Source organism: Eimeria necatrix, genomic scaffold (assembly GCF_000499385.1).
Source record: "Eimeria necatrix Houghton genomic scaffold, Enh_scaff88, whole genome shotgun sequence".
Taxonomy (NCBI): Eukaryota; Apicomplexa; class Conoidasida; order Eucoccidiorida; family Eimeriidae; genus Eimeria; species Eimeria necatrix.
The window spans coordinates 1-25,223 of NW_013651785.1; the positions used below are offsets into that span (position 1 = coordinate 1).

The 25,223-nt window shown below is 46.1% G+C and overlaps 7 protein-coding genes across 7 annotated transcripts; 3 read left to right on the forward strand and 4 right to left on the reverse strand.

Annotated features, from left to right (window-relative positions):
* Positions 1-4,206: 4,206 nt before the first annotated feature.
* ENH_00081140 (hypothetical protein, conserved) lies at positions 4,207-12,313 on the reverse strand (the record flags this gene model as incomplete). The annotated part of the gene is made up of 11 exons (XM_013577790.1): positions 4,207-4,287; positions 4,671-4,897; positions 5,436-5,643; positions 5,945-6,016; positions 6,588-6,743; positions 7,007-7,199; positions 8,410-8,911; positions 10,915-10,951; positions 11,225-11,268; positions 11,644-11,889; positions 12,202-12,313. The coding sequence occupies 11 exons, from the start codon at positions 12,311-12,313 to the stop codon at positions 4,207-4,209; spliced, it is 1,878 nt and encodes a 625-aa protein (XP_013433244.1).
* Positions 12,314-12,953: 640 nt separating this feature from the next.
* On the reverse strand, positions 12,954-13,824 carry ENH_00081150 (hypothetical protein, conserved; the record flags this gene model as incomplete). The annotated part of the gene is made up of 2 exons (XM_013577791.1): positions 12,954-12,994; positions 13,341-13,824. The coding sequence occupies 2 exons, from the start codon at positions 13,822-13,824 to the stop codon at positions 12,954-12,956; spliced, it is 525 nt and encodes a 174-aa protein (XP_013433245.1).
* Positions 13,825-16,746: 2,922 nt separating this feature from the next.
* Positions 16,747-20,177, reverse strand: ENH_00081160 (hypothetical protein, conserved; the record flags this gene model as incomplete). The annotated part of the gene is made up of 4 exons (XM_013577792.1): positions 16,747-18,873; positions 19,295-19,492; positions 19,852-20,069; positions 20,159-20,177. The coding sequence occupies 4 exons, from the start codon at positions 20,175-20,177 to the stop codon at positions 16,747-16,749; spliced, it is 2,562 nt and encodes an 853-aa protein (XP_013433246.1).
* A 1,648-nt stretch (positions 20,178-21,825) lies between these two features.
* On the reverse strand, positions 21,826-22,523 carry ENH_00081170 (hypothetical protein; the record flags this gene model as incomplete). The annotated part of the gene is made up of 3 exons (XM_013577793.1): positions 21,826-21,930; positions 22,162-22,300; positions 22,408-22,523. 3 exons carry the CDS (start codon positions 22,521-22,523, stop codon positions 21,826-21,828), a joined length of 360 nt encoding a protein of 119 aa, XP_013433247.1.
* Positions 22,524-23,392: 869 nt separating this feature from the next.
* ENH_00081180 (hypothetical protein) lies at positions 23,393-23,959 on the forward strand (the record flags this gene model as incomplete). The annotated part of the gene is made up of 1 exon (XM_013577794.1): positions 23,393-23,959. One exon carries the CDS (start codon positions 23,393-23,395, stop codon positions 23,957-23,959), a length of 567 nt encoding a protein of 188 aa, XP_013433248.1.
* Positions 23,960-23,983: 24 nt separating this feature from the next.
* ENH_00081190 (hypothetical protein) lies at positions 23,984-24,403 on the forward strand (the record flags this gene model as incomplete). The annotated part of the gene is made up of 1 exon (XM_013577795.1): positions 23,984-24,403. One exon carries the CDS (start codon positions 23,984-23,986, stop codon positions 24,401-24,403), a length of 420 nt encoding a protein of 139 aa, XP_013433249.1.
* Positions 24,404-24,475: 72 nt separating this feature from the next.
* Positions 24,476-24,970, forward strand: ENH_00081200 (hypothetical protein; the record flags this gene model as incomplete). The annotated part of the gene is made up of 1 exon (XM_013577796.1): positions 24,476-24,970. One exon carries the CDS (start codon positions 24,476-24,478, stop codon positions 24,968-24,970), a length of 495 nt encoding a protein of 164 aa, XP_013433250.1.
* Positions 24,971-25,223: the final 253 nt, after the last annotated feature.

Below are 25,223 nucleotides of genomic sequence, written 5' to 3' on the forward strand. Positions count from 1 at the left end.
GCAGCAGCAGCAGCAGCAGCAGCAGCAGCAGCAGCAGCAGCAGCAGCAGCAGCAGCAGCAAGGCAGCAGCAGCAGCAGCTGCTGCTGCTGCTGCTCACAAAAGGCCCCCAGAGTCTCACCGAAGACACGAAGATCTCCTTCGCTCCAAAGCCGGACATCTTTCCAGTGTCTGTCCTCCGTAAATCCCGAAATAAAAAAAGAGTCCGAAAATAAATCTCCACTCTCCCCACAACAAACAGTTTCCGGCTCCTGGGAGGCCCCATCTGCTGCTGCTGCTGCTGCTGCTGCTGCTGCTTGTGCTGTTGCTGCTGTTTCGCCGAGCGGCTTTGCAGCGGGGGGCGCCGGCGAGCCGCTGCCGCTGCCGCTGCTGCTGCTGCTGCTGCTGCTGCTGCTGCTGCTGCAGCAGCAGCAGCAGCAGCCAGGGCCCCCAGCTGTGACGCCCCAGCAGCGGGCAAAGGCAGCCAAGAACTCGACGCGCGTCAACGCGGGCGCGTCCCCGGGGGGCCCCCCGGGGGGCCCCCCTGAGGCAGCAAAGAGGGAGGGCAAAGAGGGGAGGGACCGAACTGAAGGCGCCAGCAGCAAAGAGCGCCGCGTGGACGTCTCCGCCCTGCAGCTGCCACCAGTAGAAGAACTCCTCAAGGCCGATGTTGTGGTTGCGCTGCAGCAGCTCGAGGCTGCTGCTGCAGCGGGGGCCCCAGCGGGAGTGCGGCAGCCAGGGGAAGGCGGGCTGCTGCTGCTGCTGCTGCTGCTGCTGCGCTGCTGCTGCTGCAGGCGCAGGCGCAGGGAGCGACGGGCAAGCCCTGAACCCCAAACCCTAAACCCTCCCCCAAACCCTAACCCTAAACCCTCCCCCAAACCCTAAACCCTAAACCCTCCCCCAAACCCTAAACCCTAAACCCTCGCCCAAACCCTAAACCCTAAACCCTCGCCCAAACCCTAAACCCTAAACCCTAAACCCTCGACTGACCTTCTTCGCCGTCCTCGAGGTCTTTGAAAACCCTGCTCAGCTCCTCCTGCACTTTCAACTCCGCTATAAACCCCACACACTCCGCCCCCTTCAGACACCAGCGCTGCTGCTGCTGCTGCGGCTGCTGCAGCCACGGCAGACACAGCAGCGCAGCAGCAGAAGGCCGGCTCGACGGATGCACAGTCAAACACGCCCGCAGAAACTGCTTCACTTGCTGCAGCTCCTCCAGCAGCTGCTGCCGCGCAGCAGCCTCGCTCCCTGCTGCTGCTGCTGCTGCTGCTGCTGCTGCTGGTTCTGCTGCTGCCGGTTCTGCTGCTGCTGCTGCTGCTGGTTCTGCTGCTGCCGGTTCTGCTGCTGCTGCTGCTGGTTCTGCTGCTGCTGCTGCTGCTGGTTCCTCGGGCCTGCCGCCTGCTGCTGCTGCTGCTGCTGCTGCGGGCGCCTCGGGCGTGCTGCCTGCTGCTGCTTCTTTCTGCTGCAGCCAGCGGGAGCAGCCAAAGTGGCTGCGGTGACACAGCGAAGCCCCAGAGAGCCACTTGGCGAGTTCCACTAAGCAGCTTTCAAACAGCTTCGACTCAGTTTCTTCAAAAGAAGAACTTGCTGCTGCTGCTGCTGCTGCTGCTGCTGCTGCTGCTGCTGCTGCTGCTGCTGCTGCTGCTCCGGCATGGCCACTGGTCAGCGCCGGCTCCGTGCTGCCCGGCGCTTCCGCTGCACCGGCGACGTGCTGCAAAGGCTGCTTCCCGCTCCCGCCTGCTGCTGCTGCTGCTGCTGCTGCTGCTGCTGCTGCTGCTGCGGGCGCTGCGGTGTACGTACGCTGCGGGAGCATGAAGCACGGAGGGCCCGCTGCTTTCGCCATCATCTTGAGAAGCAGCAGCTTCCGGTGCAGCAGCCACCGCGAGAGTTCCGTGCCCACCGCGGAAATTGTAGGCGCCGTGGCCGCTGCTGCTGCTGCTGCTGCTGCTGCTGCGGGTGAGTCTGCTGCTGCTGCTGCTGCTGCGGGAGCGTCTGCTGCTTCTGCTGCTGCGTCTTGCGCGGGGTCCAGCGGGCGGAGGACTTGGAAGTCAAGGCCGAGGCCGCAGTAAAGCACCAGCTGGGTGATTTGCTGCAGCTTGCTGCTGAAGCTGTCTGTACACCCGAGAGTGTCACTTTCCCTTTCTTCGTTCGCAGCAGCAGCAGCAGCAGCAGCAGCAGGACTTGGCTGGTGGGAGTGCTTTGTGTCTGCATGGGGGCTTTCGCGTTTGCGGGCTTGCTGGGGGTCAGCTGCTGCTGCTGCTGCGGCTGCGGCTGCTGCTGCGCTGCTGCTGCTGCTCGGGGGGCCGCTTTCGGGTGTACGTACACCCCAGGGGGGCTGCAGAACCTGCAGCAAAAGCACGCCGAGGGCCCAGACATCCTGTTTGGAAGAAGTGGGGCAGCGCTGGAGGACCTGGGGGCCCCCCAGGAGCTGCTCAGGGGCCAGCAGCGGGAAGGGAGGCAGCAAGTCCGCAGCGGGGGCCAAGAGGGCCCCCCCTGTGAGGTAAGAGAGGCCCCACTCGCTCAGCCGCACATTCCCCTGCGTGTCTATGCGGATGGTGCGCGGCTGCAGCCGCCCGTGGCTCAGCCCGCAGCTGTTCAAGTGCGCCACTGCAGCGAGAGTTTCCGCAGCCACCCGCGCCAGAAACTGCAGCTTTCCCCGGTCCCAGCTCGCCGGCGCAGCCCCTGCTGCTGCTGCTGCTGCTGCTGCTGCTGCTGCTGCTGCTGCTGCTGCTGCTGCTGGGTCTGCGGCGCGGCCAGTTTCGCGGGGCTGCGCAGCCCCTGCTTCGTTCCAGGAGTCGATTATGTCCTGCAGGGACAAAGACCAGTACTCGGAAACCAAATAAATTCGCCTTTTCGAACGCAGCACGTTCGTGTAGGCGCAGAGGTGGGGGTGCTTGATGGCCTTGAGCCGGTAGAAACGCGAAATGATCTCGCGGTGGGGCGGCTCCCCGGAATCCTCGAGAACGTCTTCATATTTGGACTCTTTTAATGCTTTTGTGGACTCGTGGAAGCTGCGGGAAAGCAAACTGGAGAGGAGCGCCGGCTTGCTGCAGTTCCCCGCGGAGCTGCTGCTGCTGCGCGCTGCGCCGCCGCACGCAGCGGGAGTGCCCCCGAAAGAATCCTCTAAACCCTCATCTGCAGCGCCAGCAGCTTCACAAACTTCAGGCGGAACATCAATGAATTCATACAAAGTCCCCTTGGCCTCATCTTTGCTCGCGTCCAGCGGCAGACACTGCGGATCGCCGTCGGCAGCAAGCACGCTCTGCAAGCCCAGCTGAAACTCGGAACAAAAACTGAGCGACATTCCCTCAACTCATTTCTTACTTGCATTTTTTAACGCAATTCAAACTAAATTATGCGCTGCTGCGGCTTGGGAAGCCGCCTGCGTTGAGTGGCTGCTCTCCATCACATACCAGACCAGTCAATTCATAGCGCTCTCTCGGCACCGATCAAACGATCTGCTGACGAAAAATTAGAATAAACTTTATCTTCCTAAGATTTCCGGAAGAGGAGTTATTTAGTTTTACTCTTAATTCGCGGGTCCATGCCCGCTTTCCGAACAGTCAGTGTCGCTGTTCCGTAGATGGGGGCCCCTGCTCGACTCTGGGGCCCCAGCTTTCCTTTCCGCGCAGCTCAGTCTTCCTAAAGTTCCCATTTTCAACATCTTTAAGACTGGTTTTATGCAATTTAAAGACTTTATCATCTACCCACGTTGGCTTTCGGGTAGAGACGCAGCTGGAAAGCTCTTTTGAGCACTGCAGAGGGCAGACCCGCTGCAGATTCGCCTCCCAGTCGACTTACAAGTCCAACTCTTTGCGCACTAATTTATTCCCAGAAAGCGAATTAAACTATTAGTGCTCAGCTGCTACAACTTATCTTCGGCCCTCCCGAAGAGATGTCACACTCCGTCCCAGACATGAACTTTCATACCCTTGCACTGCAGAAAATGGGCTGCCTTCATGTGATTCGTGGCAATAGGGAAGTCTGCCAATAATAGCAATTATAAAAGGGATTACTTTCGTTATTTTTGTTCCTCAAAGCGCAAAATATTGCGCCGGGGAACTTAGAATTCTAAAGGGAGGAGGTCGGGTCGTGCACAGGCTATTGCACGTCAAATTGACTGAAGTAAATTGAAACAAACAGTCAACCTGTGGAAACACAAGCCAATTATGTCGAGATAAATATTTTTCAAATATATTTCGCCACATTTCCCGCCAACTGATTCAGTCTCATTGTTTATTCTTGCCATCAGAAACGGCTTTCTTCTTTTTTGAATTCACGGGGCGCTCGTCCGCCTCCGACTTCTCTATCTGCAAGTACATGAACGAATGCAAAATAAGTCAAATAATGAGACAGAAATGCAAAATAAGTCATATAAATGCGACAGAAATGCAAAATTACAAAAAGAAAACGAAGAAAAGAATATGGATACGACAGAACTGCAACTTTCAACCATTTCAACAGCTCTGTTGCAATCAAACTCAGCACCCCGGGGGCCTGCTCCCTAGGACTCATTTTGACGAGAAAGTGGACAGAAATAGTCTAAATAATCAAATATAAGTCTTTATGCATCTAATAAGGATAGATATAACATATATGAAGGAGCAGAAACGCAAAATGCGCAATCCAAGACAGATTCAAAAGCTTTCAGATTCGCCCACAGAATCGAAACTTCGTGCGAAACGAAACAAACCTCTATTTTCCTTTTTTTCGCGATTTCCTTTTTGTTTTTTGAAGTATTTTTTTCCTCAAAGAAGTCCCGAGTTGTGTCGACAGCGGAGTCTTTGTTTTTTCTTGTCTTGTTCAAATTCGCATTTTCATTTTCGTCTGAAGGCGCTGAAGAGCTTGAACTCTCTTTGGCCTTCCCTGTGAGCTGTTTCTTCTTTTTGTTCTCTTTTCCTTTCTGCGTTTCCTCAGATGCTGAAAATATAAAACAAAAAAGACAAATTAAAACGGGAATAGAAGAACTTGAATTCATAGCAGAAAGAAGAGAAATTGAAAATAGAAAAACTTGAATTCGCAGCCCTTCTAGCGCGCTCTCGTTCAAAAAGGCCTTTCTGAATTCATCACCGATCTCCCCAGTCATCTTTCTATCTTCATTTCAAGTTTTCTTGAAGGTACAATTACTTATTTGGGAATTTGAAATCCACTTTTTGTTTGCCGTTTTCTTGAAAGTATATTTACTTATTTGGGAATTTAAAATCCACTTTTTGTTTGTCGTTTTCTTAAAAGTATATTTACTTATTTGGGAATTTAAAATCAACTTTTTGTTTGTCGAAGGTGCCACTTTCAACTAGCTGAGCCATAATTGCAGTTTGCTGATTCCGCCCTCGACTAAATTCTCGAAGTTCAACTAAGTTCTAAAATAAGAATGTTGGAACAACACTTTTCCTAATTCATTAATTCTAATTAGAATAGAAGTGCTCTAGGGGTGTTTAGATCGGAATAGATTTCAAACTATTCAGCTTTCCTCCAAGGAATATTTCATCGATTGCGCGTTTGGCTTCTTTTTCTGCTTTCCCCTTGGCGTTTATCTCCTCTTCTTCGTCTCCAAAAACAGTTTCTTTTTTGTTTTTATTTTCTTTTTTTGGTTTTCGAAATCCTTTCCCCTCGTTTTGCAGCAGAGTCGACTCGGCCTCGGATTTCTTGATCTTCGGATTGTCTGGCTGCAGAAAGCAGCGCAAAAACTAAACAAAACAAACGATAATATTGCCAATGTTATTCTTTTTTTGGAACATAAAAAGCTTTTTCTTTTTATAACTTCTTTCCGCCTTTTTTTCGTGTTTCCACTTGCTGTTTCTCTGTTCCCACCGATGTGCACCAGCAGCACAGCAACAGCAGCAGCAGCAGCAGCAGCAGCAGCAGCAGCAGCAATTTCCCCCGTGTCTAACTTCTGTTGTTTTTTCTTTTTCCTCTTTTCCGATTTCTTTTAATTTTAAAAATAATAATAAAGATGGAGAAACTCACCAGAAGATCCGCCGCCTCCTGGGTGTTCTCCACCTCGATGGCTGCGTCCGAAATAATATCTTTGAACAGTTCCTGGAAATAAAAAGCAAAAGGAATTAACTGACATAAATAAAAGCAATTAAGAAAGCATTTTATTGTTCAATTTTAAAATAAAAAGAAAAAGAATTAAATGACGCAAATGGAAACAATTCAGAAAACATCTCACGCGCATTCAACGAACTTGAATTCCACTAATTGGAATGCGGCATTCCAGCAGAGTTGCATTCATTTCAGCTCAACAAAAAGGAAAATAAGAATAAAAAATGAAACAAAATAACAATTTTAATAAATAAAAAAGAATTTAAATGAATAAAAAACAATGTAAATGAATAAAAACATTAAAAACACATTTTCTGCGAAGTTCACGCGCACTGACACAAAACTAATTCAAAAGCAGCAAATTCTTTTGCAGCAGCAGCTTTTAAAAATTAAATTAAATTTGAATTTTAGTGCGGAGTGTCTCGACAGTTCGCGGCTTTCTGCTGCAGCAATTTGGGGAAGAATTCAGAAATTCAACTTTTGCAAATTTCGGATTTGAAGGCCGCGACTTTTGCTGCTGCTGCTGCTGCTGCTGCTGCTGCTGCTGCTGCAGCAAAAGGCCCACTCGCGTTTTGCTTCTCTTTTCCTGCCGCTTCTGCCACTCTTCTTTGTCTTTTGTGAATTTGTAAACTTCGCACTTCATGTAAGCCGTGTAGTTCTTCTCCTTCAGCTCCGACTCCACAGGCAGCAGCGCCTCCACTATCTCTCGCTTCAGCTCAGGCTGAAGCCGCAGCAGCAACGCAGCAGCAGCAGCAGCAGCAGCAGCAGATGAAGCAGGGGCATTTGCAGCAGCCCCAGGAACAGACGCACAGAAGCCGACGCAAGCAGCAGCAGCAGCAGCAGCAGCAGCAGCGGGATTCGCAGCAAGTTTCGGCCACTGGCACCATCTGCAGCAGCAGCAGCAGCAGCGGAATTCGCAGCAAGTTTCCGCCACTGGCACCATCTGCAGCAGCAGCAGCAGCAGCAGCAGCAGCAGCAGCTTACAGTGGCTGCGTTGTAGAGAGAGGTGAGGACGAAGCCGCCGACAGGGTCGAGGGCAAAAGAAGCAGCAAAGGGAATTAAATGTCTTATCAAGTAGAGAATGCTGCTGGGCTGTATGCTGCTGCTGCCAGTGTCTGCAATTTGCTGCAGCAGGCGGGAAGTCAGGCGGTTGGTGGTCATCAGTTCCAGCAGGGAGCTGCAACACAAAGGAAATCTTCGACTTGGGATTTATTTTCTCCATCACAGGCTTTATTTTGATAAATATTATATTTATGAACCAACTGCATCTATTTTGGCATTTAAATTCGCTTTCAGACGCATCCGGCGAGCGCAGCAGGTGTACATACACCCCAAGTTCCAGCGGTGCAGCGCAGCAGCAGCAGCAGCAGCAGCAGCAGCAGCAGCAGAAAGCCATTTCGAGGAGAAGAAGAGCAGTTGAGCACTTTTCTTGAAGCTCCCGTTGCTGCTTCCTCCTTTATCTTTTAAACTTCAAGTTCAAGAACAGTTTCCCCGCCAACAGAGAGCTTTCTTGAGTGCAACTTGGCGGAACTTGAAAGAAAAAACGCCAATTGAAAGGACTTCAACGCAAAAATCCACTTACTGGGACTCAGTTGAAAGAAAAAAAGCCAATTAAAAGGACTTCAACGCAAAACTGCACTTACTGGGACTCAGTCTCAGGAGGCCCTTTTTTAGTTTTCCATTTTTTGACTCGGAGTTGCAAATTCGCGGCACTTCGGACGAACTTTTTGAAGCCGGAGTTCAGCGGCTGAATGGCGTTGGCGGGAAAGCGCAGCAGCGACAGCAGCACGGAGCAGCCCGTGGGAGTGCAAATGTCCACAAGCCGAAGTTGCTGCTGACTGTCTTCTTCCTTTGCTGCTGCTGCTGCTGCTGCTGCTGCTGCTGCTGCTGCTGCTGCTGCAGCTCCTTTGGGACCTTCGGGCCCCCCTTCTTCTTGGGCGTCTTCCTCCTCTGCTTCCTCGTCTTCCTTTCCCGCTGCTGCTGCAGCAGCAGGAGCTGCAGCAGCAGCAGCAGCAGCAGCGCCCTCGCCGGCCGGCGGCTCGCCGCCCTGCTGCAGCAGCTGCTGCAGCAGCTGCTGCGGCAGGTCCTCGGGAGCGCAGAGGCCCAGCAAACTCCACCAGGCAAAAGAAAAAGAAGTGCCGCTTTTTATTTTGAGGGCTTCGAAGAGTTTGCCCGTAAATACGGTGTACGTACACCGCAGCCGCCGGCAAGCCTCCGCGCACCGCCACAGCACCGCCGCAGTTCCGCAAAACAAAATTTCTTCGAAGTCCAGAGCTGAGCAAAAAGACAATTCGCCAAAAGTCTGCACATGTGAGCAGTGCTGCTGCTGCTGCTGCTGCTGCTGCTGCTGCTGCTGCAGCAGCAGCAGAAGACAAAGCGCGATTCACGCGAAAATCCGGAAAATCTGCGCAGCGCAGTTGCTGCAGCAGCAGCTATAGCAGCAGCTGCTGCAGCAGCTGCTGCCGCAACAGCAGCAGGCAAAGCCTAATTCAACCAAGTCTACAGCAAATATGCGCAGCGCAGCTGCAGCAGCAGCAGCAGCAGCACGTAGAGCACCAGAACAGCAAGTTTGAGTCCACGACACGCAGCAAAAAACAGAAAGAACTGCTGCTGCTGCTGCTGCTGCAGCAGCTGCAGCAGCAGCAGCAGATGCTGCACAGCGCAACTTTAAGTGCAAAAAGGTGTCCAGACACCCGGAAGGCGCCGCAAATACAAAAGACACCAAAACGCCCCCAAAACCCGCACAGAAGCCCCGCAGCAGCAGCAGCAGCAGCAGCAGCAGCAGCAGCAGCAGCAGAAGCCCTGCGCGGGTCCAGCTTGTCCCAAATGAATGCAAACTTGAAGAGGAAATCTTTGTGATAAATAAAACGAAAAGACTAAAAGGAAAATCTCTCAGATAAATAAAAACAAAAAAGCAAAAGAAAAAAAAACAGAGAAGCAAACAGAAAGAAAGCAAACTTTGAATTTGGAAATGAGCAAAAGGTATTTCAAATAATTTAAATTGCAAAAACAAATAAACAAACAAAGACTGTTTTAAGTGACTTTGAAGAACAAACAAACAACAAATAAACAAATAATGCCAAATAACTTCAAAAACTAAATCAAAAAGTTAAAAATTAATTCAACTCAAATATTAAATCAAAAAGATTAAAATTAATCCAACTCAAAAATTAAATCAAAAAGATTAAAATTAATTCAACTCAAAAATTAAATCAAAAAGATTAAAATTAATTCAACTCACCCTGCAGCAGCAGCTTCAAATGCGGCGCTTCAAAGGACGGCGACTGCAGCACCTTCTGCAGCAAGAAATTGCCAAAGCGGCCTGAGCAGCAGCAGCAGCAGCAGCAGCAGCAGCAGCAGCAACAGCAGTAGTAGCAGCAGCAGCAACAGCAACAGCAGCAGCAACAGCAACAGCAACAGCGACAGCAGCAGCAGCAGCAAACGGAAACGAGCTTTAACGGGAGGCGGAACAAAAGAACTTGTAATGCAAAAAAGTAAATAAATTCATTTACAAGAACTTGGGAATTATTATATTTCTTTTTTATATAAATTCATCACAAGATTTAAAACATATACAAATATATAAATGTGCAAATAAATGCATAAATATGTGAATATATAAATATATTTATATGTGAATATATAAATATATGAATGCATAAATATTTAAATATATGAATACATAAATATTTAAATATATAAACAGATAAATATATAAACATATAAATCTATATATATATTCATGTATAAATATATAAATACACGAATATAAATATGTATATATATAAATATACCTGTATATAAATGTATATGTATAAATATACAAAAATATGTAAATATAAAAATAAATACATATATATAAATATATATATAGATACAAAAATATATGAAATTAAATATATATACATAAATATATATATATATAAATATCCAAAAATATGTAATTGTAAAAATAAATAATACAACGCACAAATATAATTAAAGTGAAAAAGAAAAAAACGAAAAACCGGTGAAGGCGAGAGCGGCTCTTTGAACAAAACTTGGAGAATTTTCTGAAGTTCTTTTTTCAAACAAGTCGAATTAAACAAACCGAGTCAAATAAATTGGATAAAATCAAAATAAATCAAATAAATGAATTAAATTAAATTAAATTAAATTAAATTAAATTAAATTTAATTAATTAATTAATTAATTAAACTCCCACCTGCAGCCAGCTGCGGGGCCCTTTTCAAAATAAAAGAAGAAAAAAACTTTTGAAAAGTTTGCGGAGAAAAAAAAGAAAAAAAAACTTCCAAAGTTCGACTCCCACAAGCGCTCTCCGCCAAGGCCTCTGCAATTGCAAAACAACTTTCAATTCTTTTTCTTTTTTATTTATTTATTTATTTTTTTATTCTTTTCTTTTCTTCTTTTATTCTTCTATTTATTCTTTTATTCTTTTATTTCCTTCTTTTATTCCTTTATTTATTTTTTTATTTTTTCATTTCTTCTTTTATTTCTTCATTATTCTTTTATTCTTTTATTTCTCCTTTTGTTCTCTTTTGTGTCCTTTTATTCTCCTATTTGTTCGTTCGGTCTTTTGTTTGTTCTTTCATCCGTTTATGTGTTCTTTCATTTTTTTCTGTTATTTGTTCCTTTATTTGCTTCTTTATTATTCATTTACTTCTTTTGTTTTTATTTGTTCTTTTTATTTGTTCTCTTTGTTCTCCTTATTTGCTCATTTATTATTTTATTCATTTATTATTATAATAATAACAATAGTAATAATAATTCGTCTGCGAGGAATTAGAGAAGAGATTAAAAAAAGAAATTAAAAATACGCATCAAAACGAAAAAAGAAATAAAAAGATTAAAAAAGAAAATAAAAAAGAAATTAAAAAAATTAAAAAAGGTACCTGCAAATTTCACAAGCTCCTCGTCGCTGTTCTTTTCCTGTTCGAAAAAGACAAAAGTAAAATTTAAATTAAATTAAAAAATTAATTTAACTGAAAACAAACTAATTTTTATTTTCCATTAAATCATTTGAATTCTAAGCTGACAGCATTTAAGCTAGGAATTAAAATCACTCCGAGGAGAAATTAGTATCATTCAAGTTGGAAATTAAAATCACTGAAGGCAGCACTTAAAGTGTAGAAGCAAAAAAGAAAAAATGGCAATTTAAAAGAAAATTGAAAAAATAAAATTCATTTTTATGTTTTTAAATACCTTTGGAGACGAGAAAAGCGCTTCGACAAGCTGCTGAAGTGGCTCTGCGGCAGCAGCAAAAAATTAATTAAAGAAAATGAAATGAAATGAAACAAAAAGAAGTTAAATCGAGTAAAAAAGATGATTAATGACGGCTAAACTAATTTAAATAAAAGGCAACACCCGTAGGAACTTTTAAAAATAAAATAAATGGAAAAATGAGGAAAGTGAAACCGCTGCCTCCGGCGTCTGGGGTGTACAGACAGCTGCGGGTAAGAACTGATATTGGCGGAAAGCTGACGGATTTCTTTGGAAATTGGCGGAATTGAATTCATCTTTGATTATGAAACTTTATTTAAAACAGAAATAGATTAAATTCCATTTAAATAATGTTAAATGACTGAAAATAAATTCAATTTCGCAAACTTCATGACTTTTACCCCGCAGCTTCTTCGCCTGGAGCGCAAGCCCCAGGACCTGCAGACAAGGCGCCGCGTAGGGGTCGAAGGGCAGCAAGAACTTCTCCTTTTGCAAAACTTGAATTATTTCTTTTGACAAATGAATTAATTCTTTTTCGAAAGAAGGTGGGGTGGCCAGCAGAGCTGTACATACACCCGAGGCCTTCGCGTCCAAAGAATTCACTTCTTCCGCAGAGTCCAGCCGGTGCTGCCGGCGCGCCCGGCGGCCTATTGCAAAAAGTGAGTTCAAAAGAAACTAAATAAAATCAATTATGAATTCAAAACAAAATAGATGAAAACAGCCAACAGACAACTGCCTCACAGCCAGCGAAAACAGCCCGCTGCAGCAGCAGCAGCAGCAGCAGCAGCGGCAGCAGCAGCAGCACTTCAAGGGTCCAAAAGCAGATCATTAGCAGCCCGAGTGCAGCATTAACTGTCTCGGGAGTGAACTGGAAAAGAGAAGAAGAAAGGGAGTCTGAAAAGGTTGAAAAAGAATTAAAATAAATAAAAGAATTAAAAAAAACTTCGACAGAAACCCACCCGCCTCCTCCGGGGCCACCAGCCCGTCAGCCCCAGCCAAAGCCCTCACAGCCGCTCTAAAAATGTGGCAGCCAAATTTGCTTTTCAAAAGGCCCTCCCAGCCCTCTGGCATTTTCCTGCAAAGCCCACCACATGCAGCTTTGCTGCTGCTGCTGCTGCTGCTGCTGCTGCTGCTGTGCTGCTGCTGCTGCTGTGCTATACAGCTTTGCTGCTGCTGCTGGTATACAGCTTTGGTGGTGGTGGTGGTGCTGCTGCTGCCGAGCAGCTTTGCTGCTGCTCGGCCAAACACCTTTCCTGCTGTTGCTGCAGCCAAGCAGCTTTGCTGCTGCTGCTTTTGCTGCAGCCAAATGCCTTTGCTGCTGCTGCTGCTGCTGCTGCTGCTGCCCTTTGGCTTTTTCTTGCGAAAGCCAAAGACAGGAACTCGAGAAGCAAAGAAAATGCAAATTAGTGAATTTGGAATGAACCAAAAACAAATAAAGACAAAGTAATTAAATAAACACAAAAATGAATGAACAACCCATAGAAAAAAAATAAGCAAATATTACAAACAAACGAATAAATGAATAAATGAATAAATAAACAATTAATTAATTATTTAATTAATCAATTAATTAATTAATTAATTAATTAATTAATTAATTAATTAATTAATTAATTAGTTAACTAACTAATTAATTAACTAATTAATTAATTAAACTTTTTACGAAAGTGAAAAACGCAAAAAAATGACGAAGACGAAGAGCAGGAGTTTCTTACCGCAGCTGATCCACCATAGACAGGAATAAATCCGCAGCTGAAAACGAAAAACAAAAAAATAAATAAATAAATAAATAAATAAATAAATAAATAAATAAATAAATAAATAAATAAATAAATAAATAACAAAACATAATTATAAATAAATAAATAAATAAATAAATAAATACATAAATAAATAAATACATAAATAAATAAATAGAAATCTATTGGTGGAAAAGAGCAGCAAATGCAAAGAGCAGCAGATTTTGTCCGTTCAAAGCAGCAAGTGAAACTATGGGCGCAGCAGCAAGCAGCAGCAAGCAGCAGCAAGCAGCAGCAAGCAGCAGCAAGCAGCAGCAAATAAAAGCAAGGGAAGTAAAAGCTGGAGTTCTTTATCGCACTTGTTGGCCCCTCCTGCTCTGCAGCAGCAGCAGCAGCAGCAGCAGCAGCATCTTGGAACTCTTGCTGCTGGCTGCGCTTCTTTGCTTTTTTCCTGGCCTCTTTGCTGCTGCTCAGCAGCAACTCCTGCTGCACTGCAGCAGGAAGGGACTGCAGCAGCGTCTGCAGCACGTGGGAGCCGCTGGGGTGTACAGACAGCTGAGCAACGAGGGGCACGAAGTGGCTCAGGAGAAGCCGCCAGGTGTACAGACACCTCAGCTTCGCGGCTTCCAGCGCAGGTTCTGCTGCTGCTGCTGCTGCTGCTGCAACTGCAGCAGGCAACCGCCCGCCGCTGCTGCTGCTGCTGCTGCTGCTGCTGTTGCTGTTGCTGCTGCTGCTGCTGCTGGAGGGAGAAAAAGACAAAAAGTTCGCAAGCAAAGAAATCAACTTTTCTGCTACGCGGCTGCACTGCCGGTCCGACAGCAGCAGCAGGCCCTGCCAGCACATTCAGAAACAAAATAATATTCAAATTAAAAAATCAAATTGAAATGAAGTGAAATAAAATAAATTAAATTAAATTAAATTAAATTAAATTAAAATTTAAAAGTAAATCAAATTAATTGAACAGTTAAAAGGATCAGGAACAGCTTTGAAGCCAAGTGAGGAGCGGGGGAAAACAAACGAAGACAAAGGCGTTAAAACAAACAAAATCAAAATTGGAAACAAAATTAAAACAAATTAAAAATAAATCAAAATTAATTCAAAATTAATTCAAAATAAATTCAAAATAAATTCAAAATAAATTCAAAATAAATTCAAAATAAATTCAAAGTAAGTTTAAAGTATTTTTGAAAACAAAAAGGTAATGCGTAGCGGTTTCTTCCGAATTGCTGATGGCTTTGCTGCGACAAATTCAGAAAAAAATTGAATTTGAATTTGAATTCGAATTTGAATTTAAATTTGGATTTAAATTTAAATTTAAATTTAAATTCAGATTTAGATTTAGATTTAAATTTAAATTTAAATGTGAATTTGAATTTGAATCTTGAATTTGGATCTTGAGTTGGAGTTTCTGTATTCGTCGGAAACGGAAATTCAAGTTTTCGCACTTGCTGCTGCGTCGGAGTTGGAATTTCGTTGAATTCCTTTTTAAAATAAATAAATAATTTGTTTTTAAGTTTTAAAACTTGAAAATAAATCAAATGTTGTTTTTAAAAGCTTCAATTTCAGATTTAATCGCCAAGATCTGCTGCTTTCCGAACTCACTCGGCTGCAGATTTCCTCCACCGTGGAGGAAACGAAAGCTTCCAGTTCTTCCAAAGAGTGAAAAGGACAAGAACTAATTAATTCATTTATCCGCAAAAAGTAATCCGACACATCTGGCTGCTGCTGCTGCTGCTTCTGCCTCTGCTGCTGCTGCTGCTGCGGGAAGTCTTCAGCTTCCTCTGCTGCTGCTGCTGCTGCTGCTGCAGCAGCGGAGTCGTCGGGTGTACATACACCTGGGAGTTCTTCATGCGCGTTTTCGCCTTTCAGCTTTTTGTGGCGGCGGCCGCCCGGTCTCTTTCCCATTTTAAGTTTTGAAGTTCTTTTATTTAATTATTTATTTTTGTTTTCTTTTTTTCTTTATTTCGAAGTTCTGTTTCCACCGTTTTCGGGTGTCACTACTGCGCGTCGATGCCCTCGGGCCTTCGCCTTTCGCCACCTCGAGGCGCCGCAGCTGCGACTTCTTCGTCTTCAAATGTCACTTTTTGATTTTTTTCAAATTTAAATAAAAGAAAAATAAAAAAAGAATAAAAACAGAAAAGATCGCGAAATTGCAGCACCAGGCAGCAGGCCCGGCCCTGGCCCCTCCACAACCCACCTTAAAGCCTTCAGATTCCACTTTTTATTTTATTTTTCCATTCAAATGAATATTTTTATTTCCAAAAATAAAAATATTTATTTTTACTGCAAAAACAAAGAAGCTTCCCCTCTGTGGGGCAAACTCTGTACCCTGAGGGCCCCCGGGGGCCCACATCAGTTCAAACTAAGCAAAAATTTGCATTAAAATGATCTAATGAATTTTTAAATTGTGAAACATAAATAAAAAAGCAAATAAAATTAATAAAAATAAAATAAATGGAATAACCGGTGGTGGGGTCCGTTCTGTGGCTGAGGGGAGCTGAGCTGATCCCTGTGTTCGTATAAAACAAATAAATAAATAAATAAATAAATAAATAAATAAATAAATAAAATAAATAAATAAAATAAATAAATAAATAAATAATAAAGGGGTAAATAAATAAATGATTATACATGGAAATAATAAACGAGGCATTTAATTTGCATGAAGGCAGTTCATAAAGGGCCCCGTCTGCTGCTGAAGCAGCAGCAAGTAACTGCAGCAGCAGCAAGTAACTGCAGCAGCAGCAAGTAACTGCAGCAGCAGCAAGTAACTGCAGCAGCAGCCACGCAAAAAAAGCAACAATAACAATGAGAATAATAATAGTAACAATAATAATAAAAATGATAATAAAAATAATAATGATAATAAAAATAATAATGATAATAAAAATAATAACGGCATTAATGGCATTAATGGCAATAATGGCAAAATATATGAACTGCCAGCAGCAAATAAAAGCTTACAATAAACCAAATGGCTGCCTAAAGCTGACGCACTTTACCATTCTCGCTATACTTGCCATTAGTGCCACTTTCTTACTATTAGTATTACTATTAGTATTAGTATTAGTATTAGTATTACTATTAGTATTAGTATTAGTATTAGTATTAGTATTAGTATTAGTATTAGTATTAGTATTAGTATTAGTATTAGTATTAGTATTAGTATTACTATTAGTATTAATATTAGTATTAGTATTACTATTACTATTGCTATTATTATTACTATTACTATTACTATTACTATTACTATTACTATTACTATTACTATTACTATTACTAATTACCATTACTATTATTATTATTATTATTACTGCTGTTACTGTTATTATTGCCATTGTTATTATTACTACTACTACAATTATTATTATTATTACTATTATTACTAATACCACAATTGCTTATGGCATTATTATTATTGTTATTACTAGCATTATTATTATTCTCGCCATCATTATTCCCCATTATTGAAAATGATTAAAAAGATTAAAAGCATTTAAATGGATTTAAAATGTTTATAAATTGATTTGAAGTGGAGAAGATCAGAGTCATTAAAAGCCACTTGAAAAGAAATGGACAAGTGGAACTTTCTAGCTGCCTGACTCCCCTTGCTGCTGCTGCTGCTGCTGCTGCTGCTGCTGCTGCTGCTGCTGCTGCTCTCAGTCGCCGAAAGGAGAGACAAGAAAAGTAAATAAGCAAATTAAAATGAATTGAAAACAAATAAATAAAAATAAAACAAAGGAGCAGCAGCAGTTGAGTGGGCCTTCACTTCTTTCTGTGCTGTTCCCCGGCCCTGTGGGGCGCCGCAGCAACTGCTGCTGCTGCTGCTGCTGCTGCTGCTGCTGCTGCTGCTGCTGCCCCGGGAGCAGCAGCAGGGTCTGCTTTTATTTCTAAATCACTTTCTGTTTTTAATTTTGTTTTTTGTTTTCGCAAACGCAAAGAGTGTCTTCGAATAAAAGTTTTGGCGCCATCTGCATTGCCTTCAGGTGTATAGACACCTCCCTGCCCCTCCCCCTCCACCTGCATGTCCTCTTCGCACAAGCTGCTGCTGCTGCTGCTGCTGCTGCTGCTGCTGCTGCTGTTGCTGCTGCTGGTGTGAGAAGGCCTGGCCCTGCGGGCCCTGCCTGCAGTGCATGCGCTTGTTGCTGCCTTGGGGCTGCCGAGTTCTTCCGCGCTGCTGCTGCTGCTGCTCCAGTAGCTGCTGCTGCTGCTGCTGCTGCTGCTGCTGCTGTTCGTGGCTTTGCCTGCATGTGCTGCAGCAGCCCACTCGATTTGCTGCTGCTCTTCCACCCTTCGCTGCTTCCAGGGCTGGCCTTCTAAAGGGTACTCTGGGGGGCCCCCCTCTTGGCTAGCTGGGGGGCCCCCCTTTTGGCTAGCTGGGGGGCCCCCCTCTTGGCTAGCTTGGGGGCCCCCCTCTTGGCTAGCTGGGGGCCCCCCTTGGCTAGCCAGGGCCTCGTCTTTACCTGCTGCTTGCTGGCTGTTTGCTGCTGCTTGTGTTCGCTGTGCCTCGCCGCTCCTCCCGCTGCTGCTGCTGCTGCTGCTGCTGCTGCTGCTGCTGCTGCTGCTGGGCTGTTTTTGCCTGGCTTCCACCAGGTGCTTCTCAGCCTGCAGCCGCAGCAGCTGCTGCTGCATTTGCTTCTTGATGCTGCTGAGGGCATTGACTTCTTGTGTGATGCTTTTGAGTTTTGCTTCGGTTTGCTGCTGCTGCTGCCTGGCCTCGGCCAGCTGCTGCTGCTGCTGCTGCGCTGCTGCTGCTGCTGCTGCTAGCTGGCTCGCAGCCTGCTGCGACTGCTGCTGCAGTCTTTCGTTTTCTAATTCTAATTCATTTATTTTCATTTTATATTTGTCTGCATCTTTCAAATGCTGCTGCTTCTCTCCCTCCCAGCGGCTTAGGGCCTCGGCCAGCAGCCGGTCTTGCTGCTGCTGCTGCTGCTGCTGCTGCTGCTGCTGCGCCTGTTGCTGCACCTGCAGCAGCTCGGCTTCCCTCTGCTGCAGCTGCAGCTGCAGCTGCTGCGCCTCTTCCTTCGCCGTCGCTGCTGCTGCTGCTGCTGCTTGCTGCTCTTTTGCCGCTGCCGCCTTCTCTTTTCCCGCTGCTTCTGCTGCTGCTGCTGCTGCTTGTGCTGCTGCTGCATCTGCTGCTGCTGCTGCTTCAAGGTCTTCGATCCTCCTCAGCTGTTTTTCAGTCAGTTCCTTCTGTTCGGCTATTTCCTTCTGCAGGGCTGCTGCTGCTGCTGCAGCCTCTGTCTGCTGCTGCTGCAGCAAAGCAGCATACTGCTGCTGCTGCTGCAGCAAAGCAGCCTGATGCTGCTCCTCTTCTTTCTTCTGCTTCTCCAGCTGCTGCTGATTGCTGCTGTCGGCCTCTTGCAGCATCCTAGCAATCTCTCCCTCCTTCTGCTGCAGCTGCTGCTGCAGGTCCTGCTGCTGCTGTTGATGCTGCTGCTGCTGCTGCTGCAGCTCCTGCTGCAGCTCCTGCTGCTGCCGCTGCAGTTGCTGCTGCAGGTCTTGCTGCTGCTGCTGGTTCACTTCCTGCTGCTGCTGCAGTTCCTGCTGCTGCTGCTTCAGTTGCTGCTGTAGCTGCTGTTGCTGGTGCTGCTGCTCCTGCAGCTGTTGTTGCAGCTGCTGCAGCTGCTGTTGCTGCTGCTCTTGCAGCAGCTGCTGCTGCTCCTGCAGTTCCTGCTGCTGCTGCTGCAGTTGCTGCTGGAAAGAAAGATCTTTGTCAGCTAGCTGCGCTTCCAAAAAGATCTCCCTTTCTTTTAATTTGTCTTTCAAATCCGCAGCAGCAGCTGCTGCTGCTGCTTGCTGCTGCTGCGCTGCTGCTGCTGCCTCCATGTGTGCAGACACCTCGGCCTGGCTCGCCGACAGCTGCTGCTGCAGCGCAGCAACTTGCTGCTGCTGCAGCACAAGTGCAGCAGCAGCAAATTAGAAAAAAGCAGCTCAGGAATTAATTAATTCTTTTAATTCTTTTAATTGTTTTTTAATTCCGAAAAACGAATTAACAAATCAAACGAAACAAAAACAAATAAAGAAATGAAACAAAATGAATTGGTGAAACAAATCGAAAAAGGATTAACAAAACAAAGACAAATAATTTGATTAAAATAATTTAAAAGAACATTTAATACTGACAAAGACTTGCATGCATTTGCATGCATGCATGCATGCATTTGCATGCATGCATGCATGCATGCAAAACATGCATGCATGCATTTGTAGACAAATGGGGAAAAGCAGCAAAAATATAAGCTGCAGCTGCTGCAGCTGCTGCAGCTGCACTTCTGCTGCTGCTGCTGCTGCTGCTGCTGCTGCTGCCCACCAGTGTGGAGATGTCTGCGGCTTGTTGCTGTAGCTGCTGCTGCGCAGCTTCGTTTGCTTCTTCCTTCTCCTTTTTGAGCTGCTGCAGCTGCTGCTGCAGCTGCTGCTGCTGCTGCTCTTTTGCTGCTGCTGCTGCTGCCAGCTGCGTCTCCAGTGTCTGCTGCTGCTCCTTCAGCTGCTCTGTGTGGCAGCGCAGCCGCTGCAGCAGCAAAACCGAAAATTATTTATTTATTTATTTATTTATTTATTTTTTAATTAATTAATTTATTTATTTATTTATTTATTTATTGTTTATTTGTTTATTGTTGCCATTATTATTATTTGCTATTTATTTATTTATTTATTTATTAGTTGACTTGGGTTATTCTTGCTAACGCGAAGCCGGTACAAACAGCACATCTTAAATTTGATATTAATTAATTGAATTAAATTAATTAATTAATTAATTCAATTAATTAATTAATTAATTAATTAAATTAATTAATTGAATTAATTAATTAATTAATGAATTGTGATAATAAATAAAGAAGTAATGTTGCTGCTGCAGCAGCAACGAACCCGTATCTCTGCCTGGGCCTCTTCTGCTGCTCTTTTGCTGCTGCGCCTTTCCTCCTCGAGAGCAGCAGCAGCAGCAGCAGCTTCGCTTTTGGCATTTTGGAGTTCAGACTTGACTTGAGTCTGCTGCTTTGCTGCTGCTGCTGCTGCTGCTGCTGCAGCGCGCTGCAGCAGCAGCTGCTGCTGCTGCAGCACCGAACAGACCTTCCCCTCCCCCTCCACTGCAACTTCAAGAGCAGCAGACAAAGTCAAATTCTGCGTCAGCAGCTGCTGCTGCTGCTGCAGTCTAACCCTCCAGGTGTATCTACACCTCCCCCGGCCCCATTCATTAGCAGACGGCCCCGAAGTCCCGAATTCATTTTTAAAGGTTTTTCTTGGCTTGCTGTCAGAAGGCCTTTTTTGCTGCTGCTGCTGCTGCTGCTGCTGCAGCTGCTGCTGCTGCTGTGAGCTGCTGCAGGTGGCGTCGGGGCCCTTGCTGCAGCAGCAGCATTTAAAGGCGCTTTGCTGCTGCGAGCGGGCAGCGAGCGAGCAGCAAGAAGACAGGCCCTTGAGGTGTACGTACACCCCAGCCCCCGCGGTTGAGAGGGACCGGCAGGCGCGGGCACTTTTTGCTTTTTGGCGCAAATAAAACAAATTAATTAATCAAATAAGTCAATTAAATGAATTAAATAAATTAAAATAAGCAAGTTAAGTGTTTTTTCGGCAATTTGCTGCCAAAGAGCTCTTCGCAGGACAAATCGGCCAGGAGCAGGCGCTCGTTTTTCAGGTGTACGTACACCTGAAAAACGAGAGGAAACCGAAATCGCCGCACTCAAAACTAAACACTTTTATAAAAAGACAAGTTTGAAGGCTGGCAGCAGCAGCAGCAGCAGCAGCAGGAGCAGCAGCAGCAGCAGCAACCCCCGTGGCTGCTCAGGCCAGACGCGCAGCAGCAGCAGAAGTGAGCTTTTTGCGGAAATTAATGAATTAAACAAAGTTAAAATCCGAAGAGAAATTAAAAACACTTTTAATTTAATTTTAAATCCAACTTCTTCTCTGGGGCTGCTTGGGGCCCCCGCATGCCATGCAGTCTCACGCCTGGGGTGTCTGTACACCTCAGCAGCAGCAGCAGCAGCAGCAGCAGCAGCTGCTGCTGCTGCTGCTGTGTTGAAAAGAAGAACAAGTGTGGAAATGATGAAATTATAAATAAATAAAATTGAAATGAATAAATGAAATTAATACTTTTAGTTTGGAAGACTAGGCTGCCTCTTGTTCAGCTTTAAATTCGTTTTCTGCTGTCTGGACACTTGGATTTGTTCCAGCATTGAATTTCATTTAATTCGTCTTTTCAGTTTTGGTTTTATTAAATCACCTGTTTCAATATTAATCATTATTTCAGTTTTAGTTTTATTTAATTACCTGTTTTAATATAAATCATTGAAGTCCTTCAATTGAATTAATCCGTTAACTAATTAATTAACTTCTCAAGCTTCAATTAATTGCATTTCTTTTCATTTTCATTTCTAAATTAAATAATTAATTTTGTCAATCCGAATTAAATTAATCAAATAATTAAATTAAATAAATGAAATAAATTAAATGATCACACATTTCACAACTTCATAGATTTGTGTTTTGTTTGTTATCGCAATGAAATCCTTTTTAATATTTATTTTTAAAAATAAAAATCTCAATTTTAATTTTAATTTTGATTTGTTTTTGCAGAGATCTGCTGTATGTACACCTCAGCAGCCACGAAGCTGCCGCCACTGGCGATCGGAAAAATGTTTCAATTAAATTAAAATTAGAACTTCAATTCCATTTTAATTGCAATTTAAACTGCAGTTCTAATTGGAATTTAAATTGCAATTTAAACTGCATTTGGAGTTAAAAATGAATTTAAAAAAAGAAATGAATTCCGAAGTGGCCCTAAAAGTCGAAAAGTGCATTTTAGTCTTTTGAGTCTAAAAACTTTCTTTCGGCCCGGCGGCCCTGAGCTCAGCCCAAAACAGAAAAGTTAAAAGAGGCTGCAGCAGCAAACAGCTGCTGCTGCTGCTGCTGCTGTTGATAGTGCTGTTGCTGCTGCTGCTGCTGCTGCTGTGGCTGTAGCAGCAACAGCCACGGTTGAAGCAGCAGCACCAGCACCGCTGCAGTCACACAATCTGCAGCAGCTGAAACAGCAGCAGCAGCAGCAGCAGCAGCAGCAGCTGCTGCTGCTGCTGCTGCTGCTGCTGTGGCTGTGGCTGGCTTGGTTTTGCTTGTCTCCCTGCGGACCAGCTGCTGTTTGCTGCTGCTGCCGCAGCAGCAGCAGCAGCAGCAGCAAAAGCTACTCACACCGGCTTCATCCCTATCCCTCTTTAGTTGGCTGCTTTCCAAAGGAGACAAGCCAGACGACACACTTCCAGCAGCAGCAGCAACAACAGCAGCAGCAGCAGCTGTTGCTGCTGCTGTGGTCGCAGCACCCCTTTCCCCACTGAAACAGCGCACAAAGACGCAGACACTGTGCTGCAGCAGCAGCAGCAGCAGCAGCAGCAGCAGCAGCGGGCTCCGCTGGCCTCTTCCCTCGCGCCTTGTACGCACCCCCCATCCCCACCTCCCGTTGCTGCTGCTGCAGCAGCAGCAGCAGCAGCAGCAGCAGATGAGTCCCCCTTCCAGTACAGATAGACAGAGCCGCCACGCATCCTGTGCTGCAGCATTTGCGGGATGCCTCAAGACTTTCCGGATCGGCGAATGAATTAAGATTTACAACTTCCAACTCCTTGAGAATTTGCTGCTGCTGCTGCTGCTGCTGTTTGTTGCTGCGCCTCCTCACGCTGCAGCAGGGCGACGGCCTCGAAGCAGCAGCAGCAGCAGCAGTTCAGATGTTTATATTGTGAAGTCCAAGAGCGCCTTTGCCTCCCCCATTTGCATGCATTTGCATGCATCCGTTTGCATGCATGCATGCATGCATGCATGCATGCATGCATGCATGCATGCGTTTGCAAGTCGGAATGAGAAGACTTGGGCTGCGGTGTACAGACAGTGGAAAGTGCTGGGGTGTATGTGCATGCGCATGCAGCCGGCCGCGGCCGCGGCGGTGGGGTGTATGTACAGCTGGTTGTGTGGGGAGAGCGGAGCCGAAGGAAAAGGACCCAAATGGCAATTTCGAAGCATAAAAGCGCCTAAAGAATGCAAAATAGCATTAATTTGCATTTAATTTCCATTTAATTTGCATTAAATCATCTTTAATTCATCTTTAATTCATTATTTCATTCAAAGAAAAGTCCGTCGCGCAAACATCCGCGCGGAGGCCAAATGCCCAAAAGCCCCTTTTCACTTTATACATACATTTACACACCAGCTGCTGCTGCTGCTGCTGCTGCTGCTGCTGTTGCTGTTGCTGTTGCTTTCTCCTCCCAGCATCCATCCCCTCTAAATTCACGAGAGCAGCAGCAGCAGCAGCAGCACTGTTGCTGCTGCTGCACTTTCGAAAGTCTGGTTTTGAGAGCCAAGAGTTGCGTCCAGTAAGGACTTGCACAAATAAAGACATAAAGCCTCCCCTTTGCACTTCTTAACACTTCTTCCAATGCCAAGACAACATCTCAACTGGGCCTTCTTCTCCTCGCCAGCTCCGCCACCCCACAGCAGCAGCAGCAGCAGCAGCAGCAGCATTGTTGCTGCTGCAGCAGCAGCAGCAGCGCCTCCGCAGTCCTCCACCTCCGAGCAGAAGTGCAGCGCCCCGCCACTCCTCAGCAGCAGCAGTGGTGAGCAGCAGCAGCAGCAGCAGCAGCAGCAGCAGCAGTGGCTAGCAGTGAGTGGTGGTGAGCAGCAGCGGGAGTGGTGGTGGGTGGTGGTTATTGGTGGGGAGTGGTGGGTGGTGGGAGGAGTGGAGAGAGGACAGAGAGGCCAACAGCGGGAGAGCACTGCAGCTGCTGCAGGGGGTGGAAATGGTGGTGGTGGAGGTGGTGGTGGTGGAAATGGTGGTGGTGGAGGTGGTGGTGGTGGAGGTGGTGGTGGTGGAGATGGTGGTGGTGGAGATGGTGGTGGTGGTGGAGATGGAGGTGGTGGTGGAGATGGTGGTGGTGGAGATGGTGGTGGAGATGGTGGAGATGGTGGTGGTGGAGAAGGTGGTGGTGGAGATGGTGGTGGTTAGTGGTGGGTGGTGGTGGAGGTGGAGATGGTGGTGGTGGATAAGGTGGTGGTGGATAAGGTGGTGGTGGATAAGGTGGTGGTGGATAAGGTGGTGGTGGATAAGGTGGTGGTGGATAAGGTGGTGGTGGTGGTTATTGGAGGTGGAGGTGAGTGGTGGGTGGTGGGAGTGGTGGGAGGAGAGGAGAGAGGAGGGCGGCGAGAGAGCCAAGAGTGGGAGAGCACTGAGAGTGGAACAGCCCACTGCCAGCACAGTCCAACTGCTGCAGGAGGCGGAGGTGGTGGTGGAGGTGGTGGTGGAGGTGGTTATTGGTGGAGGTGGTTATTGGTGGTGGTGGCTAAGGTGGTGGGGGAGGTGGTTATTGGTGGAGGTGGTTATTGGTGGTGGTGGATAAGGTGGTGGGGGAGGTGGGAATTGGCGGAGGTGGTTATTGGTGGTGGTGGATAAGGTGGTGGGGGAGGTGGGAATTGGCGGTGGTGGAGATGGAGGTGGGGGAGGTGGTTATTGGAGGTGGTGGAGATGGTGGTGGTTATTGGAGGTGGTGGAGATGGTGGTGGTTATTGGAGGTGGTGGAGATGGAGGTGGGAATTGGAGGTGGTGGAGATGGAGGTGGGAATTGGAGGTGGTGGAGATGGTGGTGGAGGTGGTTATTGGAGGTGGTGGAGATGGTGGTGGAGGTGGTTATTGGAGGTGGTGGAGATGGTGGTGGAGGTGGTTATTGGTGGTGGAGGTGGTGGAGGGGGTGGTAGTGGCGGCTGGTGGGGAGTGCCGGCGGAGCTGGTGGAGGGGCGAGGCGGCAGTGGGCACTGCCGAGGGCAGTGGGGAGTACTGAGGGCAGTGGAGTGGAGTGGAAAGCAGTGGAGTAGTAGTGAGGGCAGTGCAGTGGAGTGCAGTGGAGTGGTAGTGAGGGCAGTGGAGTGGAGTGGAGTGGAGTGGAGTGTTAGGGGCAGTGTTAGAGGGACTATTTCGAGGGGACTGTTCTTTAGTGGGGACTCTTTAGAGCGGACTATTTAGTGGGGACTCTTAGTGGGGACTCTTAGTGGGGACTCTTAGTGGGGACTGTTTAGTGGGGACTCTTAGTGGGGACTATTTAGAGGGGACTATTTAGTGGGGACTCTTAGTGGGGACTCTTAGTGGGGACTCTTAGTGGGGACTGTTTAGTGGGGACTCTTAGTGGGGACTATTTAGAGGGGACTATTTAGTGGGGACTATTTAGAGGGGACTATTTAGTGGGGACTACTTAGTGGGGACTATTTAGTGGGGACTA